At 33.9% G+C, this 16,835-nt stretch overlaps 1 protein-coding gene across 2 annotated transcripts in view; it reads left to right on the forward strand.

Annotated features, from left to right (window-relative positions):
* The window catches only part of LOC144979725 (serine/threonine-protein kinase TNNI3K-like), a 36,853-nt gene that overhangs the window by 1,504 nt on the left and 18,514 nt on the right, over positions 1–16,835 (forward strand). For both annotated transcript variants that reach the window (XR_013646761.1, XM_078926678.1), the window contains exons 3-12: positions 2,015–2,170; positions 3,044–3,155; positions 5,892–5,995; positions 8,057–8,154; positions 9,402–9,512; positions 12,693–12,791; positions 13,603–13,747; positions 14,782–14,920; positions 15,619–15,723; positions 15,992–16,242. Coding sequence is in view for 1 of the 2 variants with exons in the window: in XM_078926678.1 (XP_078782804.1) it covers positions 2,131–2,170; positions 3,044–3,155; positions 5,892–5,995; positions 8,057–8,154; positions 9,402–9,512; positions 12,693–12,791; positions 13,603–13,747; positions 14,782–14,920; positions 15,619–15,723; positions 15,992–16,242 (1,204 nt within the window). In the remaining variant the exon portion in view is untranslated. The remainder of the gene's footprint in view (positions 1–2,014; positions 2,171–3,043; positions 3,156–5,891; positions 5,996–8,056; positions 8,155–9,401; positions 9,513–12,692; positions 12,792–13,602; positions 13,748–14,781; positions 14,921–15,618; positions 15,724–15,991; positions 16,243–16,835) is intronic.

Below are 16,835 nucleotides of genomic sequence, written 5' to 3' on the forward strand. Positions count from 1 at the left end.
GCGACGTTTTTTTTTCGGTAATCCAATCGGCCGGGGGGGGGGGATGAGAATAGAGGCAGCCTCTATATATATATATATATATATATATATATATATATATATATATATATATATATATATATATATATATATATATATATATATATATATATATATATATATATTCTATACATACTCTACGTACTATTAGTAATAGTATAGTAATTAAAAAGTGATGTGGATAACAACATCAATAATAAATGGAGTTGGGGGCAAAGTAGCAAAGAATTAAGAACTTAACATAATTCAGTAGTCCTCTTGAACTTCTTGTCTATTTTGATGTTTCGTTCAGGCCTTTGGCCGCCATCAGTGCCTTGTAGAACTTCTAATAGAAGTAGAGAGTGGTTTGGACTGCTTGAAGCCTAGGATCTAAAAATACAAACAAAAAGATGAAATGGAAATGTTTCGGATGGAAACAGTAAATAATGGACGTTTGTGGTACAAACCCTTTGACAGCAAAACAATAAATTTATAAAGAAGGAACTTTGAAAATTAATAAAACAAAATGTAGTGAGAATTGTAGTGTGTTTATTCGCGTCTGGTTAGAGTATGAATATAACGGTAGCGTGGCATCAGTGTGTGAGTTGAGAGTCCCTAAGGTGTACTTCCCCTAAAATTTATCAAAACCCTTCTTCATCAAGCAACAAAAAAAAAGAAAACAGTAAAAAAGTAAATACATACTTACTTAAAAACCAGATATATGGCAGAGAAATGCACATCCTCTCTGTTAGTAATAAGATCTTGGAATGTAAACAAGAAGTATTTGCTTGGTTCTAAGGATATAATGTGCTGAAAGTGAATGCTTCTTTTCGTTTCAATTCCAAGATCTTATTAGTTACAACTTACAGTACAGAAAGGAAGTAATTCATCTTTTTATTTTGTTGTTGTTGGCTGATGAAGAGTTTTGAGCCCGGAACATTCTATGTTTGGTATTTTGTTCTTTTATTAAGCTGTACTGTTATATATTCATCATTTCAATTTATTAAAGGATAATAGGGATGCTTCACAAGATTTTTGCGATTTTACGTTATATAGTAAAATCAGGTTTTCCCAAAACCAAAAGACTATAGAGTAGGATGTTCCAATCTAGACACCCTACCGTATTTCCATCTATTTTTATTTTAATGCCTAAATTTAATAAGAATTATGACAATTTGGTTACAATTTATCACAGTCAGAATTGAATTCATGATAAATTTAAGCCATTTTCAGTCCTTTTCTATTTCATTTAGTTAATTTGTTTCTTAAAATCTTTGTTTCACTCAGAAGATTGGGTACAAGTTTCTCCCATCACTTTTTTTATGAATTCAATGTATCATACAGTCGGCGTAACAATATAAAGCGCAACATTTTCAATATAAATTTGTACAATTGAAATGGATTTTTCTGTTTGTTTTTATATTTGTGCGGTCAAACATCACCTGGACCAAAAACCAAGGATATTCTCTTTTCTAGATTTATTTATTAAAATAGGTATTGAGAACGTTTGTCACTAAATCACCACTTGTAATTCAGACACCCGATTGTTGCAATTTGGACACCCGATTGTTCCAATTTGGACACCCGGTTGTTCCAATTCAGACAAAAGGTTGTTGCAGTTGAAACATGACTTGTTGAATTTGCTCTATTTTGTTGCTGTTGTTTATTTGTATTCAATTTTAATTCTAAATGTTTGTATTAAGAAAAGTTAGGTGCATTTGTCTCAATGGGTTATCCAAATTGGCACAACAGGGTAACAGATTTGGAACAAAGGTGTCCAAATTGGGACAAGTAAATGGGTCTCATAAATCAAGGCCAAACACACAAATAAGGTCTGAAATGGACAAGTATTTTACCTAAAATTTTTGCTTAATGGTGTTTGCAAAACATGCAACGGTTATTTCACAATTACTCTTGGTGTATGGCCATGAGAAGTCATTTCGGAACACCTACCCTAATAATTTATTTTCTTTTGCACTTTTATATTTTTATCCAGATATGGTTTGATGCATTAACTTGAAATATGGAAGGACGTGGATGTATGCTGACTCTTTCCAAAAAGTGACCATAATCATACTGTTGTAAGGGAAATACAACAATAGACCAGTAGCAATGGGGAATTACAAGTCCAGACCCACCATTTCGTGTACAGGTAATTGTGATTATGATGATTATGGAAACCTAGCATACTATTTTAATAAATTCATTAATTGTTACTGTTACAGTTTGACACAGGAGAAAAGGAAAATAAAATTGAAAAGAGGACCAACAAAATAAGCCACACCATTACTATGACCACTGCAAAGTCATCACCTCAACTTTAAAGTTAAACTGACAAATCAGGGAGTGGGCACCGATGTAAGATAATTATCTGAAAAGCTGTGTATAATACGGTGCCAGAAAAAAGTAGAAAGAAGAAGACAAGAAAAAATAGGCTCGTCTCTACTGGGGAGGTTGATCCTCAGATCTCCTGATTACTATTACTAGTCAGACGTGTTACCATTACACACCAAGAGTTGGGACAAGTTATATATTACTTTATTCCTCACAATAGAACGTGTTTCTACTGTGAATCTTTTCCTGCATCATAACAAACAAATATATTTAACAAAGTGACAAATTAGGGTGTGGGCACTAGTGTGTAAGATAATCAGGAGGTATGAGGTTCGATCCTCTAGTCAAAGTATGTTGATTTTTTGGGATATTCTTTCTTGTATTTTTCTTTTCTGCTTTGTCTGGCACTGTTTCATTCATGCCTATTTCAGATCTTCACCTCAATATCACTGCTCTTACTCCACACCATCACATCTACCAGCACAATAACCATTTTGTGGAATATATTTAAAGCTTACTTTTCTACCCAGAAAATATAGGAGTGTTAACTACATTGTTAAAAATATGATGAGAATGATTATTGTTTTTATGATAAATTTGCTCTGGATTACATTCTCCTTTAGTTCATTTGATATTTTCTCTGATGATCAATCAGTCATTTCTTCTTTTTTTTTTTTTTTTTTTTTTACAGATGAATTGAAAAAGAAAATTAGTGAAAGTTACGCCCTCTTGAGGTCAAAAATAATTGAAGAACTGCGACCAAGAGACACAGATTGGTCGGAGATTCAGCAGGCTGCTGCCAAGTAAGTTTAGATTATCACCTGACGGGGAAGGATAGTTTTTCCCAATGTTTTTAGAACTTTGATCTGCAGTTGGTCTTCAAATCATAATAAATGAAATATACTACATACCCATTGATTTATGTGATGTGTAAACAAAGATGAAACTAGTTAATAATTCAGATAAGAGGTCTTTTAGCTTGATTTGATTACACACTTGCAGACCTGCCAACTTGCTCAATTTTATCCAGAAATTTTCTGATATTTGTTCTCATTCCTGATCTCCCTAATTTCCAGCCATTTTCCAGATTTTTACTACTTAAGAAAAACTACGACCACCATTGCCTCCGTCATCATTATCACCATAATCCTCATCATTATCATTATCAAATCATAATTTGAATATCAAATTTACCATATAATTTATTGCAAATTTTGTTTCTGAAAAGTTGGTTAGTCTGCATTTGTTGAGACTCGTGGTGCTTGCCAGCTTCTGATGGTTTTAAATAAATAAATAGAAAAAATGCGGGCAATAATAGTGCATTTCCATCGATTTACCATACTCAATGCCCTTTTTTAAGTGCAGGCCACTCATTTAGGGTCCCAATTGCTGAATCATTAGAGATTGGCTTCATGAGCACAAGGATTGGATTTTATTTCTGGCCCTTGTGTCCACCCAGTAGTCATTGGGTTCGTTGTCTGTTGGATATGATGGGAAGAACTTTTCAATAGGTTAGCATCCTTTCCAATAGGTCACAGGCAATTGTTACTGTCTACTGTCTGTTTTAACAGATAACACTCTGGCTTTTTGAGTCTTATGACTGAAAGACTGCAAGCCAATTCTACCATCTCTTTTAAATTTTAATTTACAAATTTTGATTTCAATGTTCAAAGATAAGTTTTACTTTTGCTCATTATTTACACACCCTATTTTTATTTTTTTTTATTCTAAAAGGTAGAGTGACAGAATTCTGAATTTGTTGTGTCCATTAAAAAAAAAAAATTAGATAATGTGAACTAACGTTTTTTTTCTTATTGACATAAACAAGCTTCCCATCCAACTTCAGTCAAATGTATGCCTCTGTGAAATCCTGGTAGAGTGGGAATGCAACTGGCTAATGGAATTCAATATCTCAAAATGCAACATCATGTCAATCACCAACAAAAGAAAGCCAAACTCCCATGATTAGCAACAACACAACCAAACTCTTTAACAAATAGATTCGGCAAAATATTTGAGTGTCAAATTGATGGGAAACATCAAATGGGGAAGACAAAATATATCAAACAATTTCAAAGGCAAATAAAATATGTGCATTCATTCATTGCAATCTTAAAAACTGCACAACAAATACACAAATGCCTGAAGAGAACACTTGCTAGACCTATTTTAGAATATTCTCATGTCGTATAGGCCTCCCACCTCAAACAAGTTATAAGAAGCTTTAAACTGTTTTAAAGGAGAGCTGTAAGGGAGATAATAAATAATTTCTATTGATCTACTAGTACATCAAATCTTTTCTCAACACTCGACATTGACACCATTTAAAGAAATAAAGCAAAAATGTTACTTAAAATTTTCCGTCAAAATATTTTTGATTGATTTACCAAAGAACATAAATCCAACTATGGTGAAAAACGGGGACTATAATAACAAAATAATTCCAGACCTGCAACCTGTGTGTGTGTTTACATGATTTTTCTGTACGAATATGTGAAAGAGAGAAAGGAAATTAAATTGTAAACTGTGGATCGATCCTTAAATAATTGGAGTTACTACAGATTGACAATGATGATGATGATGGTATGTAAATGTCAATCTCAAACAATAACCTTATATATTATATAAATAGTTTTTACAATTCCATTGGCAGAGCCCTCTCTTTGCAAGCAATAATAATAATAATAATAATAATAATAATAATAGATCTTTATTGTCCATAAATATGGCAATTTGTCATTTAGTTACACTTGTCATAACGTTATATGATAACTATAACATTGAACAGACACCTCTACCCATTCTCTCTCTCTTCCTCTCTTTCTTTCACGCGTGCGACATACACAACATTAACATATTCATTTCATTTTCAATTCGTTACATTCTTGGCAATTCAACACCAAATATTATCATCATTATCAATTGGTCACTTCATCTAACATTAAACAAATTAATCAGTCAACGCATCAATCCTTGGTTTTGCTGTACCATATGAAATATTCAACATTTTTATTGCTGATGGAACGAACGTTGATTTATACTTGTTAGTTCCACATTTAATCTGACAAAAACTTCTCCCAGATGGCAAAAGACCAAATTCATGGTATAAAATGTTTTTTTTTTTATTGTTGGTAATTGAGAATGCTTTCCTTTCTATTGCTTTTCCGTGAATTCTTTCTACTTCATCAACAGGATGGTTTATTATTTTTGATGTCTCTTTGTAATTCTAAATCATCATACAACGCTTTATGTAATATTAAGAGAAGGATAGGTCTTCAATCAACAAATCGCGAAATAAGATGAAATTAGCGGTGCACTTTTGTGTCGGAAGTAAACAAGGCCGCCGCCATTTCGATTTCCTTCAGACAAAAACAGACTGATATTGGTTTTGGTTGAAACTGGAATAAATTTTAACTTCATGGCCCCAGAGCTGCCAACTCCCATTTTTGCTCTGGGTTTTCATAATTATTTAAGAGTCTGAAATTGAATAGTTCCTGACAGGAGTTTTTAAATCACATTTTTCTTTGATTTTTCAATAGTGTCAACGATGTGTTTTTACTTGGGAATTTGTTGAATGACTCCAACTGTCAGGAGAAAACAGACACTGGGCTCAGCCTTCTACACATTGCGTGTGTATTTGGAGGTAGGTTTGAGTGGAAGAAATATATAGATGTACAATGTGTGCTTGGAGGACGGTAAGTCATAATGGTGTACACAGACCATCTGATGTTTAGCAGTTATGTGCAGAGGACATGAATGTCCATGGCTTCAGTTTCAAACAGTTAAACTCAGAGATATGTGGTTTTCCAATTTTAGCCTTCACCAGTCTTCTATCAATTTGTCTATTGATATTGAGCAAACTATCCAATAAAGATAGGAACTTTTTTTCAAAATTGTAATATATTATGGTTAATTTAACACTCTAAATTGAATTTTAAATATGATTTGAGTAGGTGATTTTCAAAACGTCCGAAGTCACATCCTGATAGAAAATGAGTCAACAATCTCAAGCTGTCTTTTGGACTCCATAGAATCACCAGAAAAGATTTGGAGTTTCCAAACACTCAGGGTTTTGTTTTATGAGGTACACAAGACAAGTATTGCTCTCTTTAAGTCAATAAATGAGTGACAAAAAAATTGCGGTTTTCTTTGAATGTTGAAAATGGGACTTAGTGCATTTTGAAAGTCACCTACTCACTTATAACTTAAACGTTAAGATTTTGAAAGTCACCTACTTACTTATAACATTGACATTAAGATAAATGCCTTCAATGAGGAGAATAACTTTTATTTCTTAAGCCTTGAAAATCTAAAATTTCCTATTTCTAATTTTATTCAGTATAAACTTAATTTTCTTCATTTAGATCATTGACATAATACTAGATTGAAGCAGGGGCTCACATGATATGCTTTATTTTGACATTTGATGAAATCCTTCATTATCATTGGACCTTTACATTGTTTTGTTTTTATGTTTTTTTTCTTTTTCATTATCCTGTGTAGTTAGGATTCCCATGAGCCTAATTGTTTTTAGTAAGAGAGCAGACTTCATTGAAGCCGGAGACACAGCACTGTTTCTGCTGTCTTGGTGATAATGGCTGTCTTTGATTATATTCAGATATATTGGTAATGAGGGCAGTTTTAAATAATCCTGGCTCATCGTAAATGACTTGTCCCTTATACTCATGTAATCATCTGTGGTGGACGGGTACCCATGGGTAATAGGTTTTAAAGAGGGTACCTGGGTATATATGGCAGGTAGTGGGTACCCACTTTTAAAAAACCGAAAGAGGTTTAGGAAGTTTTGATTTCAAATGCTGACATCTTTTTCACAATTAGGACACGACAGCTGTATCACTCTGAATTAATATGTGTGAAAATATCTCCACCACTACACCCATAATTGCATTCCGTTTTCAGACCTGCAAATATGTGCACGTCAGGGTGGGCTGGTTTGGTTAAAATGATCTTTTGTAAAATCTGCTTTTAATCATTTTCATTCCAACGTATTTCAAAGATTGTATTACCTCACTGAATCATGTTCATTTTATTTATTTTTGTAACAATCAGATTATAAGGTCATACATAGTACTTAAATTATTTCAACTAAATTCACAAAATACTTGTTATTTATTTGTGTAACAAACAATCCGTTTATAAGGTCATAGTACTAAAATTATTTAAACTAAATTCACAAAATACTTTAATCTTAATTTTATTTTATTCTTTATATTTCATGGATCCGGTATTTTGTTCTTGATTTTCTTATCTTTTTTTGTTTGGTTGTTGTTTTTTTTTAATTATTATTTTTTATTTTGTTTATCATTTTTGTTTTAAAAATTAAAGTGAAAAAAAAAACTATGAAAAGAAAAGGACAAACAATTATCATTGAAACATATTTCATATCAGCAGGCTAGCGTTTAGAATGGACAGGCAACTGTGAGAATTATACTCCCCAGGCCTCTATGTGTTTATTTTGTTGGTTGGGGGGGGGGGGGGAGAAAAGATTTGTCTCCCGAGTGGGTATTACCTAGGTAGAAATTCATATGGGTAATCCCAGTGCACCAGTAATCTGTATAATTGATTTTTTTTGCTCCAAATTGGCAAATTTAAAGTTAAATATTTTATTTTTACATAGTTATTACATTTTTTGCCAGCTGTATATGGCAGGTCTTGGGTAAGATCAATGTCTCTATTTTCATAGCTCCCTGCAGTCAAGTAGAGAAATTGATCAAGATAGGTGTGGGTATCAACGATCTGAGCAAGAATCAATTCTCTCCTTTACACCTTTCTACATATAGGGTAAGCAACTAAGTTTTGATTATTTATGTGTGTGTATGTGTTTGTGTGCCTGTATTTATATATATATATATCTGTACGTTTGAGGCTTGTTCAAGGTATAGTTGTCACTTGAACGTAGGCTTCTCTTTGGCTGGTGGAGTGAAATTAGTTCTGTGAAGTATTTTGGGGCGATGTCATGTAGGCATTTAAAAATTGATGTGATGGCTTTATATTTAATACAAAGGTCAACAGAATAATGAAGTGGGAATGGTTCATGATGGCGTTTTTTTCTCAGCCCAAGCCATGTGTTATTCTTAGTTGCTTCAAATAATATGGCATTGCAGTTATTAAGTTTTGGAAAACATGACAGATGTAACTTGCTTTTGTTGTTAAGAACATCCATCTGACCTTATCCGTCGGAGGTCAAGGCAGAGAGATCTCTTCAAAGCACTGATGTGGTCATCCATGGTGAGTTTTGAATCCAAAACAACTCCAAAAAATGTTGACCTATCTTTGAAGGTCACGGCGTGGTTATCAACTACCATATATTCAAGGTCCAATTTTGACAGAGGGTTTTCACTCTGATTTTTAGACTTTTATTTTGTCACTATTCCATTTCGGTATATTCGAGACCATCCCTTCGTTTATATCATCAATACATTTTTCAGTGTATTCAACTTTAAAATCAATGCTTATTTCACAGCATTGTACAATTGGCGGATTTCTTCTACATATAAATTACATTTTAGCCTCTGTTGTTTTACTGTATCTCCCATAGGTTCCGTATACATAATCATTAAAAATAAGACTGTAGTACTTTCCATAATAATAATCAGCACAAAAAGCACAATGATGCCCAATAACGTGTGGTCCATTGCCTCAATCAGGTACTAGGTTGGATGAACCAGATAGTGAAAAGTAAAGTGAATTTAATGTTCAAATGGTCAGAAAAATGAAACTTTATTGCAGAGTGATAGTTGTATTTACTTTCCCAATAAGGTATAAAATTCGATGCCGGTTTTATATTATATACCACAATTTTAATTGACCCTTTTAAGAATTATTTTTTTCCCAACACCATCCATTTGTTCCAATTTTCTTACATGTAAACCTTTTTCTTTTTTTTTTTCGATAAAGGGGAAACCTGAGACATAAAAAACCATTTGTCTAATGTTATTTATTGAAACTAAACATTTTCTTCACATTTGTCTTTACTTGGATGAGATCTTAAGGCAGCATAATGTTTTGATTATTCCCATTTTATGTAGGGAGATTGTGATCAGGTAGAGGTCCTTGTCACAGGAAGTGCAGATGTCAACCAGACAGGACATAGCGGAGTTACTGCCCTTCACATAGCAGCCATGTGCGGTCACCATCAGGTCAGTAGCTTGATTAGGATCGATAAGGTTTTAGACTACAGGGAACTGTTTCATACCTAAATCTTATAAATAAATAAACGAATATGATTCGTTATATAGCATATTTCTATGGATTTACCATGATCAATGCGCTTCATCTAGGTGGGGTTCTTTGACCTCCTATGGTTGGCAAGAGGTCACTTACTGTGTCTTCTATCCACTTTTATCTGGTTTCCCAGTAGTTTTTTGTCTTTGTCTTGGAATGAGCTTGGTTTTGTCCTGGCCCTTGCTGGATTGCTTAACTGAGAGGGAAACAACCAAATCTTAAGTATTAGTTTTGGGAGATGATTTTTTTTTGCCCTTATAATGTTATGTATTGTTAGCTGAGCCAAGGTCAAAAGGTGCCCGCCTGATACCAGTGTTAAGAAAATTTGATTTTTACTTAATTATGGGCTGTTTTCATTGGGTTAATACTTGTTATCAATCGATAATATGAAGAAGAGATAAAATGAGATAGCTCAACATACTCTGTTCAACATAATATGAAATAAACAACTTGAAAGTGAAATTTGAATGCTGTTTGGCATGTGCTTAAAACGAGATCAAAGCATCACCTTTTTAGAAATCGTGTAGAAATTAAATGTGATGCTTTAGCTCACGTGATTGAAATTTGACTAATAGTATAAAGACAAAATTTACTTTTAAACGCAATTGCAGTATATTACATATCTGATTAAGTTTCATATATAATTCTTAAAAAGTTGGTGTTGCTTGTGACCTTTGGTGTCATCAAACACAGCTCAATACTAAGACTCGATACGAAACTTTAAAGCTCATGTTTAATGTTTATAAAATGTTTTATTATGAGAAAAAAGCACAGATTTACTATCTGAACTCAAATCTTGGAGTAAATGTATACCGTTTTACTGATATTGAGGTTTATTGGTTTTGGTGTCATTTGTCACAAGCAACACGGCATGCGTGAACACGTGGAAGTTTGTTTCGTTAAATGGCGATTCGCAATTTTGATCCACCCTTCTTACCAGTCTTTGAAGTGCAGCACTTTCATTTGCCTTTCCAGCGTGGCTCCAGGCAGAAAAGGTAAGTTGAACTTTGGTGTCATCGCCATTTTACATTGTCACAAGCAACACTTGATATTGGATATTACAAAGTGCCACCAAAAAAATTATGTTTTCAGCTGTTATTCTATTTACAAATATGATATTATGACATCTCACATAAGACTGTGATTTTGACACAATTAATTATTTCCTTGTAATTCTAATTTTTTATGTTTCAGGGTTGTATCAATCAAGAAAAAGACAAAACTCAAGCTTTTGACGAATCAGATAAACGAAAGGTTGTCAAGAAATTTGATTTGATTTACTATTAACATACTAAATTACTACAAACTAGCAGATTTGAGCAGAAGGGCGGATGTTACCGTATGGTTACATAAATTCATTACCATGGCTGATATTTATCTAGTGTTTGTGGGACTTCTGGTACTTTTTGTGACCATTGGTGTCATTGGTTAAAATGTCACAGGTGACACTTAAGTTTGAAGTTTCTAATGTATTTCTGTTTTCATGTTCTTCAAATCTTGAAATGTCATTGAATTACATTTTAACAAGCTATATTACATGTGTTCAGTTGCTATTCTTGATTTATTGAGGCAAAATTGTGTTCTAGTGCCGATTTTGACCAAAGTAATAGCAACAATGGTATTACTAATTTCTAAGTATATTTCCAATTTGAAAGTATTTAGTTTCTTAAAATATTATTGAATTTCATTTTAGAGTAGGTTAATGTGCTTTTTTGACTGAAAATAATGATATATTATGGACGAAAGTGTGATTTGGTGTTGCTTGTGACATAAGTAATGGTGTCACCGGTCTTATGTCACAAGTCACATTCAGATGCTCTAATTTCCATGTATATTTCTATTTTTGAAGTCTTTGATTTCTGAAATATTATTAAATTCCATATTTAACTGTGGTTATTACACTGGTTTGACTGAAATTAATGATATATTGTCGAAATTGCAATTTGGTATTGCTTGTGACATAAGTAATGGTGTCATCGGTCTAATGTCACAAGTGACACAATGTCGCTAAAAAAGATATGCTTTGGTCACATTATTTCCCAACATTTTATTCCAAAAGTTTCTGAACATTGCTGGTAATAAGCATATCCAATATTGTTGTTGTTGTTAATGTACAAACATTTTTATGAAATAATATATTTGCATTCTATGTTGCTTGTGACCGATGACACCAAAAAGCAACATTTTCTCCAATAGTTGGTAATATTATTGTACTATGATTGTTGTTGATTGTGTCTTTTTGTCTATAACTTAATAAATAAAGTTTGATACTCAACAAAAATCATTTGGTTATTGAGTTTTTTGTCTCATCTTGGTGTCACCGGTCACAGGTGACACCAGCAACCTATAGGTATTGTTGACGATATTATGCTGCGTTAGACCCTAAAGTTATCTAAAGGGCCTTTGATTCATGAAGTACAGGGTTTTTGCTACACATATAGAAACATGAATGGACAATTATGTCACTTTTATTTTGAGAAAAAAAATTGGCACCTTTTGACCTTGGCTCAGCTATATTTTTTGTTTTGGTAATTTTCTATACTATAAACGTTTGACTGTATTCCTCTCAATGGGATCCATGCTGTTGTTAAGATGACACTATGAGGTGATGTCAAAGTACACTGATAGTGAGTGTGCTTTTGGAATATACATCTGTTCTCTAGTTGAACCATTCCCCTTTGTCTTACTTATTCTTGGATACCTTTACATGTTATTCTTTAATTTATTTACTATCCTATTTACTGGCACTGAAATGGCCTAAATTGGTCGCAAGCACCGTAAAACCCTTAAAAAACAAAAAACAACAGTGTGCTTCATAATTATTCACGCATTCTCCCAGTAGGCCATATAGAACCACATTTCCATTTTGTAAAGTTCCCCTTTATACTAACACTCATACAATATCTAGTAGCAGTAGTTGTAGTAGTATTAGTACAGTGTTGTCAAGATCATCACAGTTATCATTGTTCGTTAAACATCATTAAATTTCATTTGATATAATGTGTCATAATTTAGGTTTGTATTGCGTACCTATTCATTACTATGTCTCTTTCAATATAATTTAAACCTTGTATTTATTTTTCTTCAATTCTCAGATTGCCAGGATTTTGCTGGAGAGTGGAGCCAAAATTGATATGGGCGACCTGGTCAAGTTTTCCCCTCTTCATCTGGCATGTCATTTTGGCCACGAAAAAGTGAGCTTTTACTTTTCATACGACTAGTTTGTGGCCTTTACACTCACCTTCTTGTTGGAGTCACACTCTGAGCAATGTAAAATTGAGTCCTTGGAAAAGGTTCTTTATCCACACTCTCTCATCGTACTCAGGTTTAAAATGAGTTACTGGCCGCTAATAGCACCGCCACTCTCTCTCTCTCTCTCTCTCTCTCTCTCTCTCTCTCTCTCTCTCTCTCTCTCTCTCTCTCTCTCTCTCTCTCTCTCTCTCTCTCTCTCTCTCTCTCTCTCGCTCTCTCGCTCTCTCTCTCTCTCTCTCTCTCTCTCTCTCTCTCTCTCTCTCTCTCTCTCTCTCTCTCTCTCTCTCTCTCTCTCTCTCTCTCTCTCTCTCTCTCTCTCTCTCTCTCTCATGGTTTCTATAGCATTAAACAGATTATAGCAATTGCTTGAACCCTTTGGATAGGACTCTTGTTTATTGCAAAGTACTTTCCACCAGGTCAAACAGATCTAGCTACCCAATCACTGCTGGGTGAACAGGGAGGTCAGTAAAATAAACTCAACTTCATCCGGGACCAAACCTGGTCCCTTTACATGTGAAGCAAGTGCTCTACCAAGTGAGCTATCGAGACGCCTTCAATTTTTGTGTGTTGGCAACTGTTGTTATTTACTATTATGATTAGCTTTTACGGACACATGCAGTCTCAAGTATATGCTTGCTATTTGCATATTTTTTTATTAGATACGTTTGAATTCTACATTATCATTTGTCTTATTGTTAATCCACTTTTCCTCTTCTATCGTCGCTCATTGTTTGCTCTTGTTTCTATTGTAAGGTAGTGGAACTTCTTGTCCAGAACGGCTCAGACATCAACATCAGGGGTAGTGTGGGCGATTGCCCCATCCACCTGGCCAGCTCCAAAGCAAATCTCAAGACGTTACAGCTATTGGTAGAGGGAACATCTCAGCAAAAGGCCAATGGTATAGCAATGCCTATTTCTTCTTGTTTTATATTATTTTTTTAACATTCACAATATTTCCTAACAAATTTGTTTTTAAGCCTTTAAAACAAATTCTTCTATAATTACACACAACTTTTAAGTTGGCATCTCTGATATTAATTCCTCTAAGTGGGATCTCATGCTTTTGTTACTTTTAGGTGTGGGCGGAAACTACACCAATTCCCTATTTGAACCATTCCCCTTTTGCTTACTTTTTCTTGCATGCTCTTAATTGTAAATCTAGAAGTTTTTTACTGTCTCAATTTTTCTTCCTTTATACTGCCACTGAAACAACCTAAATGTGTTGCAAGCAACGTAAAACCCTTAGAAACAATTTTTAAAAGAAAACTTGCAAAACCTCTGAAATATTCAGTATAAGTGCGAATATCAAAGGGCAGAATAAATTTTGGATGGAACCGATATGTCACAATGATTTTTCTTTCTAATTTTTCATGCTTTAATGTCATTTCCTACTGAGGTATGTTAGTGTGATTGTGCAGGAAATTTGTAACAATTGTCTATTTTTTATTGTTGGAGGAAAACACCTTTCTATGAGTATTTTGTACTTTATTTGATGCCATTATTTTGTAATTTCATTTGAGGATATTATTATTAGTAGTAGTACTAAGCTCTGAGCTTTTATGTTTTGGCTTTTGAGGAAAATCTACAAATTGAGTAAATTGTACCTATATTAAAAAGTTGGAACGAAAATATAGTGTACTTAGTAAAAGGAATAAGTCATGAAAATTAACATAATTTTTCTGCTATTTAAAAAAAGAATCAATTGTTCAAATAAAAATTGAAATCTTTTTCAATTTCAATCCACTCAAAATCCAAAACCCATAAAATTGCGGTCAGCTGATCAAACAATTTTTCTCAAAATTGTGGTTTGGCAAGTTTAGACTGATTTTCCACAAAAGTATATATGAAATATTGAGATATCAGCGACAGACAATTGAAAATCTTTATTCTGGATTCTGCTGTGTGACTTTTTGAGACAAAATTTAATTTCAGTGAATGTGAAAGATGACGAGGGCCACACCCCCCTTCACTTCTGCTGCAAGTCAGGACACCTTGTAACCCTTCACTATCTGCTTGACCATGGGGCTCAGCCGCATGAAGTCAATATATATGGGGACACACCTCTCCATTTGTAAGTTGATGCCTCCAGACCTGTCATTCATACCAATTTTATTGGGAAATTCCTCATATTTGTTCCCCCAATTATCAGCTATTTCTCCAACTTTGGTTGTAATTTATCTTTCCAGGAAAATCATCATTATCATCATCATCATCATCATCATCATCATCATCATCATCATCATCATCAGTACCACCACCACCATCATCATCACCATTATTATCATCATCGTCACCACCACCATCACATCTCTCAGATTTCCCAAATAAATTTTCCTGAATTCCTATTGGAAAACTTGGCAAGTCTGTAATCCAAATCCTGTAGATTTGATCCAAGTGAAAATGAATGGAAAGAAATGCAAAGTTTCAATAAATTACACATGACTGATGATTGCTTAGCCCTTTATCAAAAAATAATTTAACATGTCAGAAAACAAATGGGTGGTGTTTTAAAAAAAATAAATAAGTAAAGCATAAGATATTGACGTGTTTACAATGTCAACAAGGAGTTGTCAATAAGATAATAGAGAGAGAGAGAGAGAGTTGGTGGGTGAGTACTGCCTGCTTAAGAAAAAGGTACACATTTTGGATTAAAACATAGTTTGCAGGGCAGTCAAAAAACTGTTTGCTCCTCTATTTTAATTTATTATATCATAAATGATGCTATGATTTCTTGAAAACAAACTCAACTTATCTTTATCTATTTGTCAGGGCTTGTTATAATGGGAAATTGGAGATTGCCAAGCAGCTGATGAGTCAGACAGGCCAGGACAGTTTGACGATGGAAAATATTTTTAGTGAGACACCACTCCATAGGTGAGTATGTAAATGAGTGTGTGTGTTTATATTTGTGTTTTGTTGTTTTCTTTTAACCTGTGCTCAGAACAGCGTGACTTATGAGAATGTAGCATTGATTTCATGCCTTATTCCTAAGTGATAAGTTTCGCATGCTATCATATCAAAAAAGTATTGACACAGTGAGACACCACTCTATAGGTGAGTTGATATTCAATGATCTTTTTACTAATTGTTAATTATGTTTTAATGTTACTCATTATTAGATTATTTCATTGTTTTTTCACAGTGCTTGCACCTACGGCAAAAATCTGGAGCTGGTCAAATTTCTACTGGAACAAGTGGACGTGGATATCAATGCTCAGGGTAAGGATGGCCACACAGCCTTGCACAGCGCTTGTTATCACGGGCACATCCGATGTGTACAGTTCCTGCTAGAGAACAGAGCAGACATGAATCTTGCAGCAGCCATTAGTGATCAAAGTGGGGACAGTGAGAAACGAGAAGAACAGACGGCTTTGATGTGGGCCTATGAAAAAGGTTAGCATTTTTTTTGTTTTTACTTGGATTTATTTTTAAAAGTTGTTTTTTTTTTTTATGTGGATGTTTGAATCTTTCTTCTCCTTACTCTTTTTCTTTGTTCTCACATTGATTGTGACCTGATCTTGATGTGTAAAGGCTGCCTGCTTATATTTTTTCAAATATTAATTTATGTGACCTATAGTCTCAAAGGGACTCCTGAAAGCTCAGTTGGTAGAACACTTGCTTCACACATAAAAGGACCAAGATCGATTGTGGGTGCAGTTAAGATTTTTTTCTGATTCCCCCTGTCTACCCAGCAGTGAATGGGTAACTGGGTCGGTTAGATCTGTTGGAAAGTACTTTGGGATAGACTAGCGTCCTATCCAAAGGATAGCAAGCAATTGCTATTGTCCATTTCTTGCTATAGAAACGGGGATAAATTCAGACATTTTTACCTTTTGCCAATTAAAAAACTGGCCATGGTGTTGTGTCTGGGTAAGGCACTTTATACATATTACCCCACTAGAGTCAAATATTATGAATGGGTACCTGGTTATAGGCAGATATGGCTCTGTGTAATAGTGTTAGTACAAATTGGATGCCTTACAGGT

The sequence above is a fragment of the Berghia stephanieae genome, chromosome 9 (genome assembly GCF_034508935.2).
Source record: "Berghia stephanieae isolate SIO BIC M18660-M18661 chromosome 9, UCSD_Bste_1.3, whole genome shotgun sequence".
Taxonomy (NCBI): Eukaryota; Metazoa; Mollusca; class Gastropoda; order Nudibranchia; family Aeolidiidae; genus Berghia; species Berghia stephanieae.